The 22498-nt window shown below is 45.4% G+C and overlaps 1 protein-coding gene across 2 annotated transcripts; it reads right to left on the bottom strand.

Annotated features, from left to right (window-relative positions):
* Window positions 1–697: 697 nt before the first annotated feature.
* CREG2 (cellular repressor of E1A stimulated genes 2) lies at window positions 698–22370 on the bottom strand. Of its 2 annotated transcripts, XR_012778749.1 has the most exons (5): window positions 21907–22370; window positions 19398–19567; window positions 7849–7962; window positions 5452–6019; window positions 698–998 (listed from the first exon to the last, which is right to left on the bottom strand). XR_012778749.1 is itself a non-coding variant. In XM_075524394.1 (4 exons), the coding sequence occupies exons 1-4, from the start codon at window positions 22306–22308 to the stop codon at window positions 5872–5874; spliced, it is 834 nt and encodes a 277-aa protein (XP_075380509.1). In that variant the 5' UTR covers window positions 22309–22370; the 3' UTR covers window positions 4018–5871. The 2 variants fall into 2 exon arrangements, 1 of the variants encoding a protein (XP_075380509.1); XM_075524394.1 differs by lacking the exon at window positions 698–998 and having other exon boundaries at window positions 4018–6019.
* Window positions 22371–22498: the final 128 nt, after the last annotated feature.

Consider the following 22498-nt stretch of genomic DNA (forward strand, 5'->3'; position numbering starts at 1 on the left):
CTTGTCCTGTCACAACAGGCCTTGCTAAAAAGTCTGTCCCCATCTTTCCTATAGGCCCCCTTTAAGTACTGGAAGGCTGCTGTAAGGTCTTCCCGCAGCCTTCTCTTCTCCAGGCTGAACAACCCCAACTCTCTCAGCCTGTCCTCGTAGGAGAGGTGCTCCAGCCCTGTGATCATTTTTGTGGCCCTCCTCTGGACCCGCTCCAACAGGTCCATGTCCTCCCTGTGCTGAGGACCCCAGGGCTGGACGCAGCACTGCAGGTGGGGTCTCAGCAGAGCGGAGCAGAGGGGCAGAATCACCTCCCTCCACCTGCTGGCCACGCTGCTTTTGATGCAGCCCAGGATACGGTTGGCCTTCTGGGCTGCGAGCACACATTGTCAGTTCATGTCCAGCTTTTCGTCCACCAGCACCCCCAAGTCCTTTTCCGCAGGGCTGCTCTTGATCACATCATCCCCCAGCCTGTATTGAAAACGAGGATGAAGCCAGCCAGGAGCAGCGTGATGTGCGGCAGGGCAGGGGAAAGGGAGCAAAGCCACTCAAGGTTCAGATAGGAAAGGTGCCTGTGCTGTTGTACTGAGGGGAGCTTCTTTCAGAAAGATGAAAAACGGTAAGAGGGTCAGTCCCATGTAAAAAAAAAGTGGAGAAAAATGTATTGCAGTAAGAGATAAAGGTAGTGAATAAACATGATCGTTTTATGGACTCATTTTCCATTAACTTGAAATATTTGATATATACTTCTTCTTAAATAAACATGTTTAAAGTCTTACCTACTTTTTCATACAAGACATCTATACCTTCTTCCAGCTTCTGAAATGGATCACTTGTTTTCACCAGCTACCAGTCCTTTTTGAACGGTCTCATACACCCACTTTTCCTTCAGAAGCAACAGTTGTGTGATCATACATGGTTACCTACGTTGTCAAACTTAGGTAATGTCCTTTCCTTCCTAGTCACGATTATATGTTGTGGCGGCTGACACAGACGGGGTCTAGTAGAGCCTGGAATAGTTTGTGCAGAAGGTGTCATCAGACAAAAGCCGTGAGCTCGGTGAACTACCCTACTCTGTGCTGGCACCAAGGCCAGTATGTTCCCATTTCTGTTCCAGAGTCGGTGTTTAAATAAATAAATAAATTTCAAACCCGAAGTATTCTTTAAAGTAACTCTTTAGCATTCTCCCAAAATACTTGGCAGTGTTAGGACTCTCTCCAAAGGCACTGAGCATTGTGAGAACAAGATTGAAGTAGCAAAATCAAGAAGACAGCCAGGACTGAGCAGACAAAGTAATGTGGAAGGGGCTGTGGAGAAGGAATTGGAAGCTGAGGGAAGAACACAGAAAAACTAGAGTTAATGAAGAAAAAAATCAGGAAAAAGCGGATACGGCAACAGAGGAACAGGAGAATGTTAGATGGGAGAGGGCATGTGGAGGTGGTGGCAGAGTAGAGGCAGCTTACAAAGGGTGAGCCGTGTTGAAGGACGGCAAGTGACAGGCAATTCAGAAGAGCACGAATTTAGTGTTTGGCAAAAAGCAGATCAAAAAAAGTGACAGTACTTTAGTGAGTCCAGAAATGTTGTTCAAATGAGATTTTTTTGGTAAAAAAAGTGAAAGACACTTAGTGTAATGAGAATAGACATCACTTCGGAAATGGGATAAAAGTAAAAAGAGTCAGTACAAAGGAAAAGAACAGCTGCAGGAAATGTTCTTTTAAGAGTATGGAGGCACTGGAAATAGGAAACTGATGTTGACTGTGATTTGTACAGGTTAGGAAACTGTTGTCACGGTCCTCACAGCGAATGCCGTCCAGCCAGTGGCAAGACAAAGACTGTAAGGCATAAATAGGAAACACAGGCTGTTTCCTATAACCTTTATCAGATATGAAGCGGGAATTTTAGTCGGAGAGCTTGAATTTTGTTGAAAGGAGATGGTGCGGGAAAGCAAGATGAAAAGGTAAATTGTCAGCCTTGGCTTAAGAAAACGTGCCAGAGGAAAGTAGACAGCGGAGAACAAGCTGTAACAAGAACTTGTAAGAGCAAAGCTAGCAAGGGAAGAAATAGCACTGAGGAAACTTCCAAAGCACCATTAATGCACACCTGAGAGGTGAGTGCTCAGTCCCCATGTGCAGAAAAGAAGAGCAAACATTGTTAAGAGTGACATTTAACTGCCATGGGGAAAGCAAAGCTGACAGTAATGAGAAGATGAAGGAAAGATGAAAGGTGCTTGGCTAGACTTTTCTCCCCAGAGAAAAGCGAGGCTGTACCAATGCAGATCTGAGTCTCAATTCCCAGAAGTATTTTGAGAGAAATTAACTTGGTTCAGGAAAACTGAAAAAAAAAAAAAGGCAGATGTTCAGATTAGATAGAAATTCTAATGGCTGTCAGCAAAAGGTCAGTTACTCTGGCTAATGCTACACTGCAGACTCACGAATATTCTAACTGCTGCTTCCACTTTGAAATTTGTTTTATTTGCATTTCTCCTCAATAGGCATTTCGTTAACAATATTCAGTATCTTTAGAAATCAATATACATTGCAAATCCCAATACACATCCAGAAATGAGACACGTTGCATTTCATCCACTGAAGTGATGAAAATTTCATCAGAAATGGAGCATTCTTTGGTTAAATAAGAACAGCAGTTTAAACTAGCTGTGCTTAAATCCTGTACATGCATTATGTTTGCACAAATTAGCAAAAAGTGAGAACCCAAGTTTAGAACTTTGTCTTCCTTTTTTCAGCAAGTATACAGACATGACTAAATGCATCTCTTAAATATTGCAAAACCACAGTTAAAGTTTTAAATAATACATGTTGCACAACAAGCTTTTTGGAGGAAGCTACAGAAATAACTAAAATAGAGAACACATGGAAATAAATTACACATCAGCAGTTGAAATGCTTAATAAATTCACAAGGGCTTATCAAGACCTTTTATAAAAATGCTTATTTGATATAATAATTAAAGCACAACAAATAAATAGGATTTTTGCTATTGACTTGAACTGAAGCAAGATCAGACCCTTTACAGTCTCAAGGAACTATGATTTTGTTATGGTATCTCAATAACACTCTTTGGGTTAAAAGCTTTAACAAACATCACTTACCACGTGATGACCAATATCACTTAAGACATTTGTCAGTTTAAACAAAAATTGGAACTAGTATATAATTAATAACGTAAAGCCCAATTAAGCAAACTACCATCTCCTCCTCTTTTTTTGCTCCAGAAAATTCCATTCAAAACCTGCAGGTCATATTTTTGATGAATTTCTACAGACTTTCAAGGACTTTTATAGTAACTATTCCTTGGGAGAAGGAAGCATGAAATGAGAACAGGTGATTTAAGACGGTATTTCTTCATGAAGCCCCTTTTGTCACTTTACGTGCCATCGCTGTTTCATGTTTTGAGGTTTTGTGAAGAGCCTCACGGCAGGTCCATGCAGAAAAGCTTCTTGATGAATGCGTCAATTTACAATACAGAAGCTGTTCCAATGAATCTAGGCGTGCAGGGAGACAGCCTATAGCAAGTAGGGTATTGTAAATTCAAAACCTTTCTTAGTGCACGCTAGCTTCTTAAACAGTTAAAGCTGTACTAAACATCGTTGATACAATCCCTGACTGCTTTAAGGCAAGAGTGTTAATAGGTTAGTGGATAGGACATAGGACCATCTCACTGTTACCAGGCTGCCTAAAGATGTAAGTGAAATTGAGAGTATAGTAACAGCAGCATTTTGAAAATTCTTCCTCTCTTCTTCAGCTTGTTTAAACATTAAGCTTGGACACTGGATTTACTTAATATGTATGTGTGTGTGTGTGTGTGTGTGTGTGACCTGTGGAGATTCCCTTACAGGGTCTAGTGCTCTGCCAGTTGAACTCAGTTTTAAAAGTCCCATTAATCCTAATGGGCAAAGTATCAAATCCATAGTGGACAAAGCTCTCTACGGCAAAATGATATGAATTGAGGAGGATTTCACTTGATGTTATTCTATAAATCTGTGAAATCTATAAAATCTATAAAACAGCATGGGCTGTTTTGCTTCAGTACTACACAGTGCAAGATTTTGGGGCAAACTCAAATGGGAAAATGCTGCTCATTTGCCAAGAAAAAAAAGGAAATGGATTCAGGCAGGACGCTTCCTCTTTTTGCGTAATTACCTCTGCAAAAGATCAGCACTGCTAACAGAGTCTCTGGCAGTAAGACAAGAAAAAAAATGCTTATAAGTGTCTAAACAAAGTTTTTCCCCCACATTTCTCTTTGATTCTTACAGAATATCAGGTATGGTAGTGATGCCCAGAGCCCTGAACTTGCCCAAGGGCTAAGTGGCCCCTGGTAGTTAAACCAGCGTGGTGCCCAGCTCCATTCGGGGAATGACTCCCTCTCTCCATGCCTGAACCAAAATAAGCTCAGCTACATTTAATTGGCTTCCAGCTGGTCATAGCTCACGCAGCTGCCTCTGAACTCTGCCCAGGGATTAACGTGAACAAGCTCAGGTCGCTCGCCCAGGGACACAGGCTCCTTCTCAGCCCAGCCGTGGTGCGGGCTGGCGTCCAGAGCTCGGGTGCCCTCCCAGGGATGCTGGAAGACCTTCCCCGCAGGCACAGAAACCCCATCTCAATGTGTCTCTTTCTTAATGTAATGGGGAGAACAGCCGTATAATTTGCAAACTGTGTAATGACTTGGCTGGTTAGCCACAAGACCTTTCTTTCTGTGATACCCTTAGGAACCGCAGAATAAGTTTACCAGGACATCTAGAGAAAGGGCTGAAGGTGAATAAAATACCTTGGAACTCTTTCGGTATTATCACGAGATGCCTATTCATAATGCATTTGCAACAAAGTTTGCACTTTCCACACTAGGAAAATGAGTTTTTCATGGCCTGAAATATCTACCTATCTTTAGGCTTCTTTGAAAAATAAATTCATGAACAAGCCCTTTAACACTTGGTGAGGAAAGACTTAAGGGACTGGCTCCACCCCTATGTGAGTTAGTGGTGGTTTACAAAAATCAGTTGCACAAATGAGTTAAAAATAAAGCGGTGGCTGGAGAAGGGATGCAAAAAAATTTGGACTACAGGCTATTAAAAATACTTTTCCTGTCTCATCACAGGGACAGGCTAGCTGAGAACATTTACTTAAATTCTTCTTATGAGAATGTTTATACTTGTATTGGGATAATCCTTGTGGGGCTGATTTGGTTTGGGCCCTTAATGTGTTTAACCAGCTTTGTGTCAGTGAGAGACAAGTTATACTGGAGCCGTGTTGTTTGAGCTGCTTGCAATTTTTTCTACTTAAAGAGAGAATTTCTACTCAATTTCCAAGTGAAACATCAAATTAGATAATTAGGGAAAAGCACGTGTAGAAAATATAAGTTAGCAAATGAGGACAGCTTTAGCAAAATATTTTTTTAAAACTTAAATATCTAAATTTGCAGCTATTAAGTTTATCTTAGAGTACTTACAAATCAAGGGACACCAAGCAGCAGTAATACCTCCACAATGCATAGGGGGTTCTGAGTAGGCAATTTGCTTTTTCTGTAAATCAGATCATTATATTTAGCACATACTGTAGTTTCCCTGTGGGTGCACAGCAATAAAAGTCAAAACAAACAGATACACAGCATTGTTAACCAGCATTCAAGATGATGCATTGCCTGTTTGAAATGACACGTTTGTACATTGCAGGGTAGGGCTAGGATCCACCTCTCCTTTAGAATCTGAAAGTCCATGTTGGTTTATTTTCACTCTGCTCCACGTAAGACAGGGCTATTTTGAAGCCTTTTGGGGAAAAAAAAAATCGCTGTAAAGTAACCATCCAGCATGAAATTTTAAAAGTGTTTGGAAAGGAAACTCAGAAGATCTCTATCTCGAAGCCCATTCAATCATCCTTTACTTGGAACTGCTTTTAAATACTCTTCTACTGCAATGGCAGAAACTTCTCCATACCAGCTTTGAAGCCAGATGTGCTCAATGTTCATTTTCATGAAGAACCACTCATAGCTGCGAGGCCACTTTCTTACCACCGGGTGCCTGGAAGGACAAAGAAAAGAAAAAAAAAATTAAAAGATATGCCAAAGCATATGCATAGTCTGCTTTTTAGTTCAACCTAGTGTGCTTAGCCAGAGTGAAACCTCAGAGATCTGAGAACCACCACCACCATTCATCTTTTTTGCCCTCCCTTCCAGTAAGGTTTGTATCTTCCACACCCCAGTCTGGTGAGAACTGCAACGAAGGCAGCCAGCGAACACCACCTTCCCCCATTGCAGAACCCCATCTCTAAAGGCAGATGTTGTTTGGTCTCTAAGTGAAAAACAGTTAGAGGAGATTCTCTGAACATGTGTCAGGGTTGTGCTTGTACCTGTTCAAAGGAAACCGTGTTCTCAAAATGCTACATCTTGGGCAGCAGTTGTTGTGGTACGGCAGGAGAGCTAATAAAACTGGCTAGCAGGCAGAGCACAGCCTCTTCGAGCTGTTGCCTGCTAGAGCCTTCTTGTCCTCTAATTCTCTCTCATTTCTTGGGCCTGCCCTTACAGCTAGCTCGAAGAGACCCTCCCCGCCAGCAATACCGGGTGCAGACATCTGGTCCCCAAGCCACCACGAGCGCATCTGCAGAGGATGCTGTGGGATGCTTGGCAGCGGTGCGTGGAGCGGATACACCAGCTCAAACCACGGTGTTCAGGGGGGAAAGGGGGGGAGCAGTTCAAGTTGGGGCAGGGTTGGCCCAGTGCCCTTCTGCCCCTGCAGAGGAGATGGTTGGTTTGGCAACCTCTGGGTTGGCCTGGGGTTTCCACCATTTTCTGAGTTGTCCCTTTGAGCACCCACGACTGTGGCATTGGGTAGTGGCTCCAGCTGCAGCCGGCATTGGATGGGGTGAGCCCTGGCAGCCCTCACTGTGCTGGTCTGGCTTTTGCTCCCTGACAGTGGAGCATCCCCTGCCAAGGTGCTGGTGGACTCTGGCTCACGTAGGAATCTGATTTCTGCAAAGTTTGTAAGAAAGGCTTGTGTGCCAATATAGCCCCCTTCCATCCCTGGTCCCATCAATAGCAATTTTTGCTATTGATGGGACACCTGCTGACAGGGTTCCACCCTAACCCCTTCCAGCGGGCCAGAGAGAATATCAGCTCTGGGCTGTTCTGGATCCCAGCTCATCCCAGTTTCCCAGCAGTATTTGATTGACCAGGCAGGGTACGCCTGGAGGACCATCCCTGGCAGGCTGTGTGGGAGGTGCGTGCCCCAGCTAAGGTTCGGGCTTTTCACGCCTGTTATTCTCAAGACCCACTGGAGGGCACGGGGGCACACCCTGGGTGTGCGTGTACGTGTCAGGGTTGTGATTGCATCTGTTCAAAGGAGACTGTTCTGTAGGTATTACAGCTTTGATAGCAGCTGTCATGGTACATCAGGAGAGGTAATAAAACCCATAAGCTCCACCCTGCAAACAGGCACAAGCCCAAAGGCAGCAGAGCCCTGCTCCGTCTCTGAGTAGGGGGCTGTGGCTGAAGAACACTACCTGTCCTAAACTGGGGAAGAATCATTAAAGGTAACAAATACAGCCTGGATTTATGGAATCTCTCCTCGGAGCCAGGTGAAATATTTTCATAATCCCCAGATTATAAACCACGTGCTTTACTGGAGTCCAACACTGACTAATTGCATTTCCATATTTCGTTATCTCAAGAGTCCAAAGGACGTCACACAGATCTGCCTGTCATTCCAAGCCACACAGGAGCCAACACGCTTCGTGACCCCAAAGTAAAGACCAGGCTTGTTACTTCTCAGATTTTCCGTACCAAACGGCCACATCCGTATATTTGTCTCAAACCTGTGGGTTGCACTCTACTACGTGCCTGTTACATACAGACCTGGAAAACATTGCTTGCTTGGCAAATTCCACTTCCTCTGGAGGCACCGTGACCATCTGTCCCGTGAGAGTCAGCCTGGCACACCTTGGATCCTCCGGATCAATTACATTTTTTCTGTGCACGGAGAAAAATGCTCATGTGTAATAGCTTGGCTTCTTTGTTAAGGGTTTTGGAGAAATACAAATTCCTGCTCGCATATAAAAAGCTGCGCTATTTTGTCAAGCCTTGCAGGTCTTTTCTACATGCAGGTGTAACATTTGGGGGGGCTCTTGAAGGAATACTCACCTGAAAGAGATCTCTGCTGTAGAGATTTGCTTAATCTTAATTTATGCTCTTAAAAAACGGATTAATATATGTTAGATTGTAAAAAATGTGAAAATGGCAGTTTTCCCAGACATATTTACGGACCTCAATTCAGGATTCTGAAGAGAACTAGTGAGGTGGTTAGTCTGTGCCTACGCCTACAAAATAAGCGTGCATACATGTATTTGTGTGTAAAACGTAAGGTCTTTTCCTTGTGCCTATCCTAGAAACTCAATCCTTGTTCATTTTTACGCATTTTTCAACTGCTTTACACCAAAGAGACAAGTAAGATCTATTAAACAAAAATCTCCAACTGCCTTCATCCTTCAGACCAAGACGGGGAAGGTACTTGTTGCTTTTTGGCTCTTTCTATACAGTAATAATAAATAGCTCCCATTAGTAGCTGTGGGGCAATTGCTGACTCTGACATATACAATACAAGGATATAAATCATAGGTAAATTGGCCAGTCACAAAAAAGAAGTTGTATGCAATGACAGCAAAGGCCTGATCCTGGCAAGTGCTGAGCAGCCCCAAGTCCCATTGCCAGCAGTTTGAGACTGCTCAACATCTCATGGGACCGTCTCCCCACATAAGAACATAAACTCGAAAAACTACATTAGGAAATGAAGACTGCATTTCTTCTTCTCTGTGTTTTAATCGGAAGCAGCAAATCACAGTAAATTACATCTCATCCGTGTGCGATTTTACTTAAAAGATCTTGGCTTGAGCCCTTTAGCCTTAACTGCGTGCAATCTGCAATGTTGGGGTTTTTTTGGTTATAATTCTCAGTATGTGTCTATTGCATGCAGGAAACATATGGGCATCCTCCTGCAGCTAATTTAACACCTGCAGATTCCCCGCAGATGGTTATGAAAGACTGTGTAGCTCACTGGATAAAGTATCTGCTTTTATAGATAGGGCCCTGAACAGAGATACGCAAGGAAGTGTCTATAGCGGGCTGACTGATACTCAGCTATGCCCGGGAAGCACTTGGCACCATCTGTAGCCTGAGCTCCAAAGAGCCGTTTGCAGTCACATCATCTCTGGGATGTTTTTCCAGCATCCTGTTCAGTCTGGAGCAGGAGTTGTCTGAAGGGGGTGTTCAGCTTAACGACCTCTGGACAAACTCCACTCGTACTCTTTTTCCTCTACCGCGCTTTCTGCGTGGGAGGAAGAGCAGCTGCCAAAGATCAAGCTCAAACTTTCTGTGCACACCAATAAATAATGGTCTAATTTTCTCTAGTACTGTTTGTTGGGGTTTTTTTTAATTATGAAGTAATAAATGAATGGTGTTCTGAGTACCTGAAAATCTGCATTTCCTGGCACTGGGTTTATTTCTATCAGTGTGTATTCGGCGTACAGACTTGTCTACGTGGTCACCTTGGCACGCTGTAGATCCTCAGCGCTAACTCCTACGGCATGCTGAAGACGCAGTTTCACAGCTGGCTTACAGTGGCCCGAGAGCGTCCTGTCCCTAAGCAGCACAGCTCCATGCCCCGGGGACGCCCGTACCTCCTGGCATTTCTTTTGGTGTTTGGTGGCTGTGGGTGTTGTGTGGCCGTTCAGCGGCCACGTTCCATGGTCCAACGTTCCATGGTCCAACGTTCCATGGTCCAACGAGAAGCTCACCCACCAAAACACGAATAAATACAGGCAAATACAGGGTATGCAGCTGTAGAGGGGAGCTGAATCCCACAGGCAAAGGGTGTCAGCCGAGGGCCTGCATGTCCAGCAGCCAGGGCAGCGCAGATCCACGCTCTTCCAACTGTTGGCCCTGGATAGCAGAGTCTTAAAGTCCATTTGAAGTGATCTCCTGATCTAGCGTTATCTTTTGTGCTTAATCTTAATACTGTATCAACACCCCCTACATGCCTTTCTATCTTTATAACTAGATGATTCTTAAAAATATGGAAGAGCAGGGACTTCTCACTAGCAAAATTTCAGTTCAGAAGATTGCTTTAAACTAATAACTGTGTATCTGTCTGTACGAAACCATTTCCTCCGCAGCCTAACAGTATCGTGAAACAACTGAAGAGCTGGGAAAAGCATGAGTTATCTGCAAGTGCCTTTCTTGGGTATAGCTCCTAGGTAAGATGCTGTTAATTACTTTCAGAGAGGAATTAGAAAGGGATTGTTATTTTAAAGGATGTCTGCATTTCACGGAGTGGATCAAGGTGATAGATTTGGGTGTGATCAGGAGCAGGAGAAGTGAGAGTTTTTGGGTTGACACCTTCTCAAATTACAATTATTTGATCTTTTTGTGCAAGTACATGTTTATTCTAAAAACGTACTCACTGACTTTGAGTAGGCAATAGACCTGACGTTGCTGTGGTTAGAGCAGTGAATCCTGCCTGCCTTTGCAGAGACGGTTTTGCCTGATAGGACTAGTGTCAGCTGTGACTCTTCCCCGATTTACAGGAAAAACTGCTCTCCACATATTTGGCTGACAACAAAACCCACACACTGTACACCCGTATCTGGAATGGTTTTATTTCTGTTTTTTTTTTCCCTGGCTCCTTCTTCTGTTTGCAGTTTTCTCTATGTTCTCCTGAGTCAGGGTGTTACACTGATCGACACACACAATACTATCTTCCCAGTAAAAGTTATTCAAACTGAATTTTGCACATTGGAATAATATTCTGGAGGGTCAGTTTGTTTTTCTGGGAAATGAGGCAAACGAATTATTTGTTGAGATTATGTTAGATGTTGTTTTGGAAGAGCTGAACAGGACAATGACACATTTGAGTTCAGTACGCTGTGTTATTACTTTGTTGGCTTTGCTTTTAGCGCTGCCTCTTATCATAGGTTTTCTGTTTCAGAATAGGAACCTTGTATCTAATCTTACATTAGCATTAGTATTTTCTTTATCAAAGGAGCCCTTCATATTCTGAAGTAAACCTGTTTCTGCATTGTTTCTGGCATAGTATTTCCCTAATAATGTGTGATTACTTTTATACTTTTAAAACCATAAAAAATCACTAAACTTACAGCTACCACTTAGAACTCCATTGTGAACAGGTCTTGAATTTTCAGTGGTGCTATGAGTGCAACGAAAGTAAATGCAGCCTTTGCTTCCTAGGAGTAAAGCGATATAACCAGGGATATATCTCATATTTTTACTAAAGAAAAGAAAGGGATACCAGGGATAAACAGGTATATTTACTAAAATAGTCCTCCCTCACATCTGTAGAGGTCTAGTCATGCATTCACTAGTCGCTTCTTGCCTTCTGTATATATAATATTCAACTCTCGGTCCTTGGGTTCCTTTTATCTTTGTTGGCACAAGAACAAGTAGGTGCGGAGGAGCGGCTGTGTATAACATTTGTGCACTGCTGACTGGGGGCGAGGGGGAAGCAGAGCCGGGGGACAGACGGCACGCCGGTGACACTGTCTCCCTGTCGAGGAAACCCGAGGTGGCTTTGCAGGCCCTGTCTTTACCAGAATCAGGTCCTCTGTCTCCCTGGAGAGGATTTCATGAAGGCTATAATAAAATAGGAACTGAGGGGAAGAGAAAGCAGGGAATTGTGGAAGGAGATCGAGCAATAGGGAACACCTTTATTTTTTTATGCTTATGGAAAATACATACACCTTGTTGCAGAAATTGAGGGAAGCCGGATTAAAATGGAAGAAAATTCAGTTTATGCATTTTATAAGAACACAGTGCATTAAGAGAGATTGTCTTAATTATTCATCTGATTTGTGAAGAGAGAAGAACTGATTGTCTCCCTTCCTCTGCTTACGGTGAGCAGCCCAGGTATGCAGTTTGACCCGGTCCAGGCAGCTGTCTCTTCCAAGCATGTCAGATGAGCACACGAGCTGCATTCACTTACAAAGGTGCCAGCTTTACTGAGCTTTACAAAGGAGAAGTCTGTGTCCAAGTGAAATTTGTTTCCCAACAACGATGCAATGCCTCAGAGCGCACTGCTGATGAGCACGTCCCACTGACGTTGCTGCGTACCACTTCCGCGCTTCTGGGTCGTGGTTCAAGAGCGGTTCAGAGCAAAGAGTGCCACCTACTCATTAAATTGTTTACTACACTAGCCATCTCTTGGATTTTAATTAGAAGGTTCCTATACAACAGCTAGCCAAGTCCAGACCTGATGAACCCATAGTTCCGGCTGATGCAGTTATACTGGCACACAAGGTGATGATGTTGGGACTTTGTTAGGATTCCCTTTCGCAGTCGAGATCTCTGCTTTGACTGACGATGCTCTGTCTCCTGGTTTCTGACCCAAAGTATCCCTGAGTATTATCTTCATTCTCAGCCTCTGCAGTCCGTTAGCGAGGTGAAACAGATGTGGCACAGATCAGCAGTAAAGGCAAAACAGGAGTTTGGGAGGCACTGATTCCCGAGAAGGAATCAGTAGGAGGAAGGCAGGAGGGTTCAGTAATGCTCCAGGGACTGGGGGAGGAAGCAGGGGTCTGTGGAAGGGAATCTCTCTTTTTCTTCTTCCCCAGCCTCCTTTTCCCACAGAGGAGCGGCCATCCTTCTCCCGCACCCCCCTGAGGAGACAGGACCTTCCATCCTCCCTGCCAGGATCCAAAAATCCTCCCCATCTCCCCTGAACGCAGTTCTCCCTGCCCTGTGAGAAAGCACTGCTTTTACCCCTCTATTTCTTGAGCAGAACGGAAGAGAAAAGAAGCTGGGAAAGAGCTTTCTCCTATTGCAGAAAAGGAGAGCCAGAGCGCCAAGAAGAAAGCCCCAGAGAACAGTTTTCCTACATTTTTTTCTACTTCAGAGCACGCAGCTCCTGTGTGGCGTAAGGGCTGTCTCCACACATCCTAACCTTCCTGCAGCGGCAGCCGCCGCCATACGAAGCCCTGCGATGAGGAGGTGGGGACGGGCTGCTGGAGCATCCCTGCCATCTCCCACGGACGCCAGGTGGGCACCCGGCCGCCCTGCGCGGGGCTCCTGTTCGCCTAGCCCCAAACTGGGCACGAGGTGAAGGCTCAGAGTTATGCCCTAGTATATACCATACAGCATAGGAATTTCTGTCCCCTAAAATCGACAGGAGGGAAGGGAGGAAATGCTATGTCCTCAGATAATTATTGTAAAGTGCTTACAATTTTGATTCATAAATGTGATTAATTTTGAAAAGCAAGTTATCCTCCTCATACATTTCATTTGCTCGCCACTACCTACCAGAGTCTCTGAAGCAGAAAGAAGGTATTGGTGCTGCTAATCTGCGTGGCATGAACGTCAAACAAAATCTCTGCTGAAAGCAATTTCATAATCTGAAAAGCTGTTGCTGGCCTTCAGCTGGATACAGCTGGGCAGTTTTGCCCTGCCCTGCTCTGATTTTGACAAGAATTTCTTTATCAGACGTGTTTGAGAGCCAGCAAAGATAGTTAAAAGACATCTTTGCTCTTGCTTGTGGAAGAGCAGTCTTCTGTTCCGAATCTGAAGCCAAGCTCGGGAGCTGAAGAGTATTGGTACAATGGCTATTCTGCGTCTAAGTGAGCCTGTATTCATAGTATACCTGTTTCCGTGTTTTAAATAATTTCACTCTTCCTAGAAGATAATCCTTCCTAGAATGTTTTAGTTAGAACTTGTTAAGTGAAGTCAGTCTGTTTGTCTGTCTTCATTGACAATAACAACTCATTTCTTTAGCTGAACTCTATGTTTCAGACAGGAAACTTTTATATAGTTTAACCATAGACAATTCACAGGGGAAAAAAAAGAATCACAGCACCAACTATTTCTGTAAACAGAGTCAGAGAAACACGTACTACTTCACTAGAAGGGGATTTTGGGAAGTTGGTTATTTAAGAATACAGTAAAAATAGTAATTTAGAGCTATATTGTGTGCATTGGGTCATGATGATAGTAGGTTTCATATTTGACTTTCTAATTTGGTATCTTCCTGATTTTTTTAAATACAGATTTTTCAGGAACAGCTACTGACATAATTATTTGCATATGACTAAAAAGGGCCAATATAAATACCAGAACTAGAAACGCGTCTGTGCCACAGAACCAGGAGGTGGATCTCAAAAATTGAGGGATGTCTGGATCCAGCCTTTGTCTTCTGCGTGCGTCATTTCTCTTTGTGTGAAGGTGCAGTGCCAAGTTTCTTGGTTATATTCATCCACGTATTAACAGACAGTGACTCTGCAAACCCAGAGGCAGCTATATGTTGGATGGCCAACTGACATCTCAAAAGTTGTGTCTGCGACCCACGGCAGGCTTATCGTCTCTCAGGATTGCCCAGGAACGAAGTCGGCAGTTTATGCACGCTGCCGATCCACCACGCAGCAGGGACCCTAACCCACCGAATTATTCTCCTCTTCCCGTGGCCTGGTGGTATCCAGAAGTGCTGGACACGCTCAGCACTTCCCGTCAGCCTTTTCAGTGCAGAGTTTAGGAAAGCTACGGAGCCAGCTTATATCCACTGCAGATGTCTGCCTGGTCATGCCAATCTGCTACCTCAAGCAACGGATGAGCATGGTGGGTAAAATGGCTCTGATGGAGCCGCCCCTGATGCAGGTCATAAACCAGGAGAGGAATCTGAGTCCCTCAAAATCACTCGCAGTCTGCAGCGTGGATTTGAAACACCATCCTCCAAACTAATAGCAAAGAAAACCCAACCGGTGGACTGACCCCAAAGCTCGTTGCTCTTCTTCCTTTTTCCTTTGCGTGAAAACTAGTTCACGGCAGCCGCGTAACTGCTCCTTCTCTAAGAAAGCTGCAGTTGGTCCCTACGAATGTGCTGAACCTGATGTCAAGGAGGTGACACACGTTTAAAATTAATTGCCTGTTTTCCAGGCTGCAGCTGTAATGAGGCAGGCCCAGGAGCTTACTTGGAAAGGGAGATCCTCTGAGCAGCCTGTGTGTTGGGAGACGCATTTAGAACAATAGCTGCTCTATTCTTTAATGTCGGGCTCGGTCTTGCTCCCTCTGAAAGCTGTAAGAATGGGACTCAATCTTTTCAGCTTGTCTGTGGCAAAGACATGCCAGCTTTGTCTATTTATAGCCCTGAACCATTTAATTTTTCTTGCCTCTATTATCCATTTATCAGCCTTCAGAGAGGATGCAGCGTAGTTACTAACGAATGCTTTCTGTAGCCTGGCCGTCAGAGAGCCTTCTGAGAGAAGCGCAGCCCCTCTCCCTCTGGGAGATGGCAATCTCTAGGTCAGGGATGAGGAATCCAGACCGTAGCTGCAGCATTATAATGTCTTGCAATTAGTGCCTATTCAGATGCATCGCAGCTCTCTTTCTTTCATTATTAAATGTTATTTGTCTTATTAGTTTAGGCTTTTCACATTTTCTCTCCAGCTGATTAAATATTAAGGCTGGAGCACCAAAAAGGCCACTCTGTGACTCCTCACATCCCCGAAAGTGAAAATATTTATTGTCAAGGTTTGAAACTTGAGTCTGTTCGGAAACAAAACAAATGAAATTCGCTACTAAATAAATTTAATATCAAACTGATGTACACGCACACAAGTCACTTGATACTCATTAGATACAAGAAGACTATTGAAATGTCAGCTCTGTTTTCTTTCTAAAGGCCAGAGATTTCTTTTGCGTGCAATAGGTCAGAAGCATTTTTCAGGAGAGTGCCAAATACTCCCAGGAGCATTGACTACAGGCATCGACCAGCTTTCACATTTATTTTAATTCTTACAACTCAGAGTAGGTTAATAATGAAATTCTAATAAAATTCCACATGAAAACAAGCCACGGATTTATTGCTGGTGTACGAGGACATGAACTTTCTCACGTAGAGCATTATTCATTTAGCTATTTTGTATAATTATTTTGAAGCCCAAACAATTAATGCTGCCCTTGACCAAGAGAACTTCGGGTATTAAAACCATCTACGAATGACGCTTTCCTTTGCAAAGAAAACCTCGCAGATACTGTTTTAATACCAGTAGGACCTGAGGTCTCTCAGCGTAAAAGGTCTTGCCTCCCGTAGCGTGTGAGTAAAGAAGTGGAAGAACCCTGCTATACAAAACCTGGGCCAGCACGTAAAGCTCTGCAGTAGGGACGCTATGCGCTGTTTGCATGGCACAGCCCGGCTATCTCCGCAGGTAGGGCGCACCCCAAAAGGGACGCTTGGGCCGCCCACGGCAGAGCTAGCAAGCTGCCTGCGTTGGCAGCAGCGCATCCCGTGCTGCGGGCACTGCCGGGGACAGGCAACTCCAAGCACCGGCAGCAGAGCCCGGGCACGCTTGTTGTTTTCTTCCCTGCTGCCCTGCCCACAGAAGCCCTTTCTGTGGGGTAACGGGAGGATGCTGCGCAGGGCTGCAGTTTAAGATGTTGCTAGTTTAAAACGTAAAAATCACTCACGGGTTGCTAGTTTAAAATGTACATTCATTTCTGACCCTGGTTACACAGGGAAGGGAAAGAAGAAAGTCAAAGTCTCAGTGCCCACATGTGTCCTGGCTGTGAGACAGCCCCAAAGCTTGCTCACATTTTCCTAGCTATCATCAAAACCGCAAACGGCAGCTCCACAAATGCCCCAGCTTTTCACTCTCCCTATCGCTTGTTCTTTGCACTAACGCCGGCCAACATCTGTTCCAGATGAGAACTCCAGAAATAATGAAAACCAAACTGAATGTAAGAACAAAATAAATAATGCAAGGAGCGCTGATCAGACTCTGAATCTGAGTCAGTAGTAAGCTCAATATTTACAGTATGGTTACATGCTAAAATGAGGGTGTCCTGTTTTCCTCCACCTTCTCCTTTCCCCTCTCCTTTGACTCCTCTGGCTCTTGGGGAGCTGATGCAAGTTACTAACCCAGCAGAAATCTAATCCAGCAAAAAAAAGGTTAGAGGTTTCTGCTCGGCTACTGAGCTAAAATAGGCCCACCATATGGTCAGCTGAAGGGAGGGGTGGGACTGCATGGCCAGCAGCAGCAGCCGCCATGGGAAGAAAAGAAGGACTGGCAGAAGACCTTACTCTCATCATGGGGTTAATTTTCTTCAGATTTATGTTTCATCTCGGGGTCAGGCAAAGCCCAGAGCTGATGTGAGAGAGAGGGGCGGGGGGACACCACGCGACCGGAGGGAGGGAGGGAGGGAGAGTAGGGATGTGGCCACTGGTAATTAGTTTGGCCTAAGCTGTCTTGGAAATCCAGGCTGAGCTCCGTGGCGGTGCCCAGAGAGCTCTTCTCGCCAGAGAGTGCGGTCTCAGGCTGCGGAGGGAACTAGAGAGTCGGGTGGCAGAATCCAGGTTGCCCTGGCTGCAAGGCAAACAGCAGCACATTCTGGCACACGGAGCAAAAGGGTAGTGGTTTGGTTTGGAAATTAATGGGTACTTAAGAGAAAGACAGCAAATAAATATTCTCGAAGGGTTGTGGTGTGTATGAATTTCGTATTTCTATAAATCACGCAGCATTTCTCTTTTGTTGGTGAATTGGCACTTTCCAAACAGGTAAATCGGGCGGTGACGTTGCTAAAACATAAAAGGCAAAGACTTTCAAGAGTGGATGTTTAAAGTCAGGGATGAAAGGCCACACTTAAGTGCCTAAATGGGTGCGTGGTTTTCAGAAGTGCTCAACACCAGCAGTTATCATCAATGGAAGCTGCTCTGAGTCTTGAGCCTCTGAAAATAGGGCATTGGGTAGGTGCTAGGACATCGGGCTTAGCACACATTTTTAAGCACTTGGTCTAGATATTCAGCTCACTATTTGATTGAACGAAAACGCTTAGAAAGCAGCAATAAGTTCCATTAGCCTGTTACGAAATAACCGATACATTTACTTAAATTTGAAATGATTAATTCAAAATATTTAATGAAATAATTTTAAGGAACAAGCAGAACCATTCTCGTCTTAACTTCACCACTCTGTTGACCTTCTCAAGCATTCAAAACTGAATTACCTTAACAAATGTTGCGATGGAAGGTTGCTATTAGGTGTTTGACGCTGCAAAAGGAAGCCATGATTTCCATTCCTTGGGAATGGGATGTCAGCCTGAAATCACTTGTACTGCTTAGGACTAAGAAACATTTCATTTTGCCACCATATAACTCTTAAGAAAACAGACAGTATGTTCTGGAAGCAAATACGGACAAGTGTAATGGTAATGTGCTTCATATTCACCATTCACTGCTTTTTCCAGTGGTGTTCTCAGCTGGCGGGCTTGAGAGGCGGGATCATACCCAAGGCAATCCCCAGCTGGGGAAATCTGGGATCCAGTTCTTAAAATAAACCTCTCCTCCCCCAAAGAGGACCTTAAGTTGGGGTAAAAACTTTCAATCCTGTTTCTTTCTGAAGCAGTCTGTAATTTCCAGTTCTTCTCTCTCTCTCCTTAGAATATCAGCTAAGATCTGCTTTGGTAACGGAGTCCTGTCTGACACAATTTCGGTGTCATGCACCTCGTCACGTAAAAAGGCCTTTGGAAATAACACTTCACACAAGGGTGACCCAGCCAAGTTTGCCACATGTTTGACTGTAAACAAACATATGGCAGAGATACGTCTTTTTCAAGGAGACAAGCATGGAGGGGAAAACTGAATCATCTTCGAGTTTACATACATACATACATTTTACACATGTAAAGCTTCAGTGATCTGGAGTTATTCATTGTACACATGATTAGGAAGAAAGAAGTCAACTCACTGCTGTCTCTGGAGAGGCAAACCTGGGGGCAGCTGTAGATCAGTAAATCTCAGGCCCGGCTTCCTTTATGTGGGGGATCTTTTGCCAACTGTTCGTGATACACAAGGTGCCAAAAATTTGCAATAATACCATATTCAATTGTACCCTCTGAAGAGGTGGAAACTAGACTGAGTGGCATAGCCCTGAGTGTATAACTTGTGAACTAAGAGCTTGAGGTCCCCTTGTAGACCCTGGAGAGCTAGAGCCCTGTCAACGCAATGGGCAGGGCCACCAGAGCTGTTCAGCAGAGCAAGGGTGCCTGCTTTACCGTGACTTGGATAGCCCTCAAAACTCTATGGACTTCATTGACTAGATCGCCATGGCCTATAATGGGATCTTGAACACCTAGACTTTATCTGGCACCTCCCAGAAGAGGTTAAAATTTAGGTGTGTTAATGTGCGAGCTGAAAGCCACTGCAGCTGTTGATGAGACAATATACTTCAATGACACTTCTGCTTTTCTTTACCGTGCTTTACCGGGGCAACTTACTGCAAAACAAAGCTAAGCAGGAGCTTGTAGCTGATGGTGAGGGCTAAAAATAAATGCAGGACATTGAAGGTGGGGACCCAGCATTTTGTTCTGACGACTCTGTTCCCACTGAAGGTGGTAGTAGGCGGATAAACCTCTGTTACCTGCAGAAATTTCCGTCTGCCTCTGGCAGGGTCAGAGAAGCCACGGGATTCTTCAGGAGATCTGCCACAGTGTTATCCTTCGGAGTCACGTAAAAGAAAGGGATTCCAGTGCTGTTATTGACAGGACCGTCGCTGAGAAGTAAACAGTTCCCATAGGGCATACCTTGGATCTGCAAAATCCAAATAAGCAACTGGTTACATCTTTGCACATAGTTGGTGTACAACGTTGGGGATTCCCTCAAGGGCGCTAGCAGAGAGGACGGCAACCCCCAATTGCTCAGTCTCCCACTTTCTGTCGTCATCGTGAGGCAGACCTTCTTCTAAATTAGATCTCTCATGCTTCTATGGGAACAGATCTCTCCCTTATTTCTTCTTTCCAGTCCTGTCCATGACACTATAGAGAACATTTTCTCTTCCACTGAGCTTAAAGGAACTACCAAATTAAAAATGTTTAAGTGCATTAAAATCAATGCCATCAGCATCAAGAAATGTTTACTCTAAAACTTTTCTCAAACCCAAAAAGATATAGAGCCTAATTTAGCCTTGATTCGGCCTCCTTTTTACGCTAATTTTGCCTCCCCTTTCAGCCTTGATTTGCAACGTGATTGCATCCGTTTGCCAAGAGAGAGGAGAAGGCATTTTAGCTAGAGTTGTGTTTAAAGTCAGCTCAGCTGCCTGCGCAGGAACATCAGCTATGGGGGGGGTCCCAACCACCAAGCCAGCCAGAGCAAACCTTCCTCCCAGGTCGGAGGAGGGACACCAGGAAGCCAGGTTTTCAAAAAGTTTTCTCCCGTACACTGACGTGTGTACACACAGTGGATATAACGCATGCAAAAATGTCCTTGCCCAGTAGTGACACACATTAATACTCTCCATAATGGTTTATACTCCTACTATGCTTTTCATCCCATTATAAATTGCAATGACATATACTTAATGAATTACTATTTTTTTCATGTCTTCAGATATTTCTTTCCTCATGGTCAATTAGATGTTAAATAGTAAAATTATCAGTCAATACATTAATTCAATGTAACCGGTAAATCCTTTACAGCAAAATCAAATTAAGTATGAATAGTTAATAAGAAAACCCTGGATTATGTTATTACCTGGATTGCATGCTTTCTGATTTTTAATGTTTATATGCCTTTAAAATTTTAATGCTTACGGTGTTTATAGATGGTCCTTGTTAGCATTCCTTAGAAGGAATGCTTTAATGAAGCTCCATAACTTAGAAACTAAAAATACTTGTTTATTATTGAGTGACACTATAAAAAAAATAGTAGCTGTCAGTAATATTGCAGGACATGTTTCCATTGCGTAAAATGCCCAGCCTACCACGCATGGTTAATGTTACAGCGGATTCTCAAAAAGAATTGCGATCACAGGCAGCGTTACTCCCCAATTCACAGCAGCAACACCCCCCTCATCAATTCCAAATTTTATTATGAATCCAATTTTTCTGTATTCCTTCTGTGTTGTAACTAGAGACAGCTAACTGCAGCTGTATTATGGCTGTAATTCCACCGAGGGTTTCTGGCGAGACCATAAACCAGGAGAGTTAAGACTGTATGATTTAACAGGATTTCTGACAAACTGATGCAGAATTACAGGCCTCTTGTGTGTATGTATAAATTTATTTAATGGTATCTTTTTTTAACCTGTTGCTTTGTATTTTGCAATAACATAGACTGCCAGTAACTCAGCCAAGCTTTCTGAAGATTAATGTGCTTCTGACTTTGGCTATTTTTTAAATTTTTTAAATTGTACGTTAATCAACTGGTGAGTACTTTCAAGAAAAAGTTAAAGCTCTCTTTTCCTTTTTTTTTTTTTTCTTTTTTCTTCTTGTCTGAGTGGCATTGGATGCTGTGCCTAATTCCAACCTTTCACTTTAAAAAGGGAAGTATTTTAAAGCTGGAAAAAATAATGACCCCGATCCTCCAGTGCAGCCCAGCTATTTTGCTTAATGCTTCTGACAGAGAAATCGTCCTTTAAGCGGGTATAGCCGGACCGCTGCGGGACGGACAGATTTTGTGGTAGCCCAGCAGGCTCTCCTTTTTCTTCTCCTCCTCCTCCTCCTCCTCGCCGGGTGGCAGCCAGAGCCCAGGGGGGCAGGGGGGGCCGGGGCCCCGCGGACCCCGCGGGGGCCGGGGCCGGCAGCGCGGCCAGGAGCGGGCTGAGGGTGCCGCAAGGAGTGAACCCCCCTCTCCCCAAAACCAGCGCTGAGCTGTGGTTCTGGCTCAAAGCTTTTGCTTTCTCTGCGCCCCTCCGGCGGGGGTTTCTAGCGTGCCTGCCCTGCCGCACTCCAAGCACGGTTCCTCTTCCTAGAAAGAGTGCTTACTGCTTTCTCCGCGCCCTCGCTGGCTGCCGACACCGGCGCTGCTGCCGGCGGAACGGACCGCAACGCCGCTGCCGGCGGCCGCGCCGGGCGGCCGGGGGGCTGGTGCTCCTTAGCAGGTAACGCGTGACCGCGGCAGCCCGCGGGCGTGGGCACCGGGGGGCACCGTACCTTTCCTTGCGCGGCCCGCGTAGCCACGAAGCCCCAGGTGTTGTGGCGGGCGAGGAAGCGGGCGGTCCCGGCGCGGCCCGGCGCCCCGCCGCCCTCCCGTCGGTAGGAGAACATCCTGGAGGGGGCGGCCCCCTGCCCCGACCGCCGCCCCGCCGGCCCGGAGCCCAGGCCCGCGTCCTCCCGGTAAGCCGAGGCCGGGTAGCTCTGCTTCCAGAGGCCGCCCGCCTCCTCCAGCAGCGCGGGGAGCGCCTCCTCGGTGGAGGAGCTGTGCAGCTCGTCCGCCGCCGCCCCGGCCTCGGGCAGCGGCCAGGACACCGAGCTGACCACCACGTAGCCCCCCGCGCCGCCCCACAGCAGCGCCGGCAGCCACCACCAGGCCGGCAGCCGCCGCCCCGCCGACATCTTCTGCGGCACCGCCCGCGCCGCGCCGCGCCCGCAGCACCCTCCTGCAGCACCCTCCTGCGGCCGCTTCGCCCGCAGCCCGCCCCGCTGCTCCCGAACGCTGGCAGCAGCCCCCGCTCGGCCGGGCGTCACGCCTTCGTCTCCTGCCCCCCTCCCCAGGCCCTGCGCCGAGGGTAACCGTGGCGTCGGC

The sequence above is a fragment of the Mycteria americana genome, chromosome 1 (genome assembly GCF_035582795.1).
Source record: "Mycteria americana isolate JAX WOST 10 ecotype Jacksonville Zoo and Gardens chromosome 1, USCA_MyAme_1.0, whole genome shotgun sequence".
Taxonomy (NCBI): Eukaryota; Metazoa; Chordata; class Aves; order Ciconiiformes; family Ciconiidae; genus Mycteria; species Mycteria americana.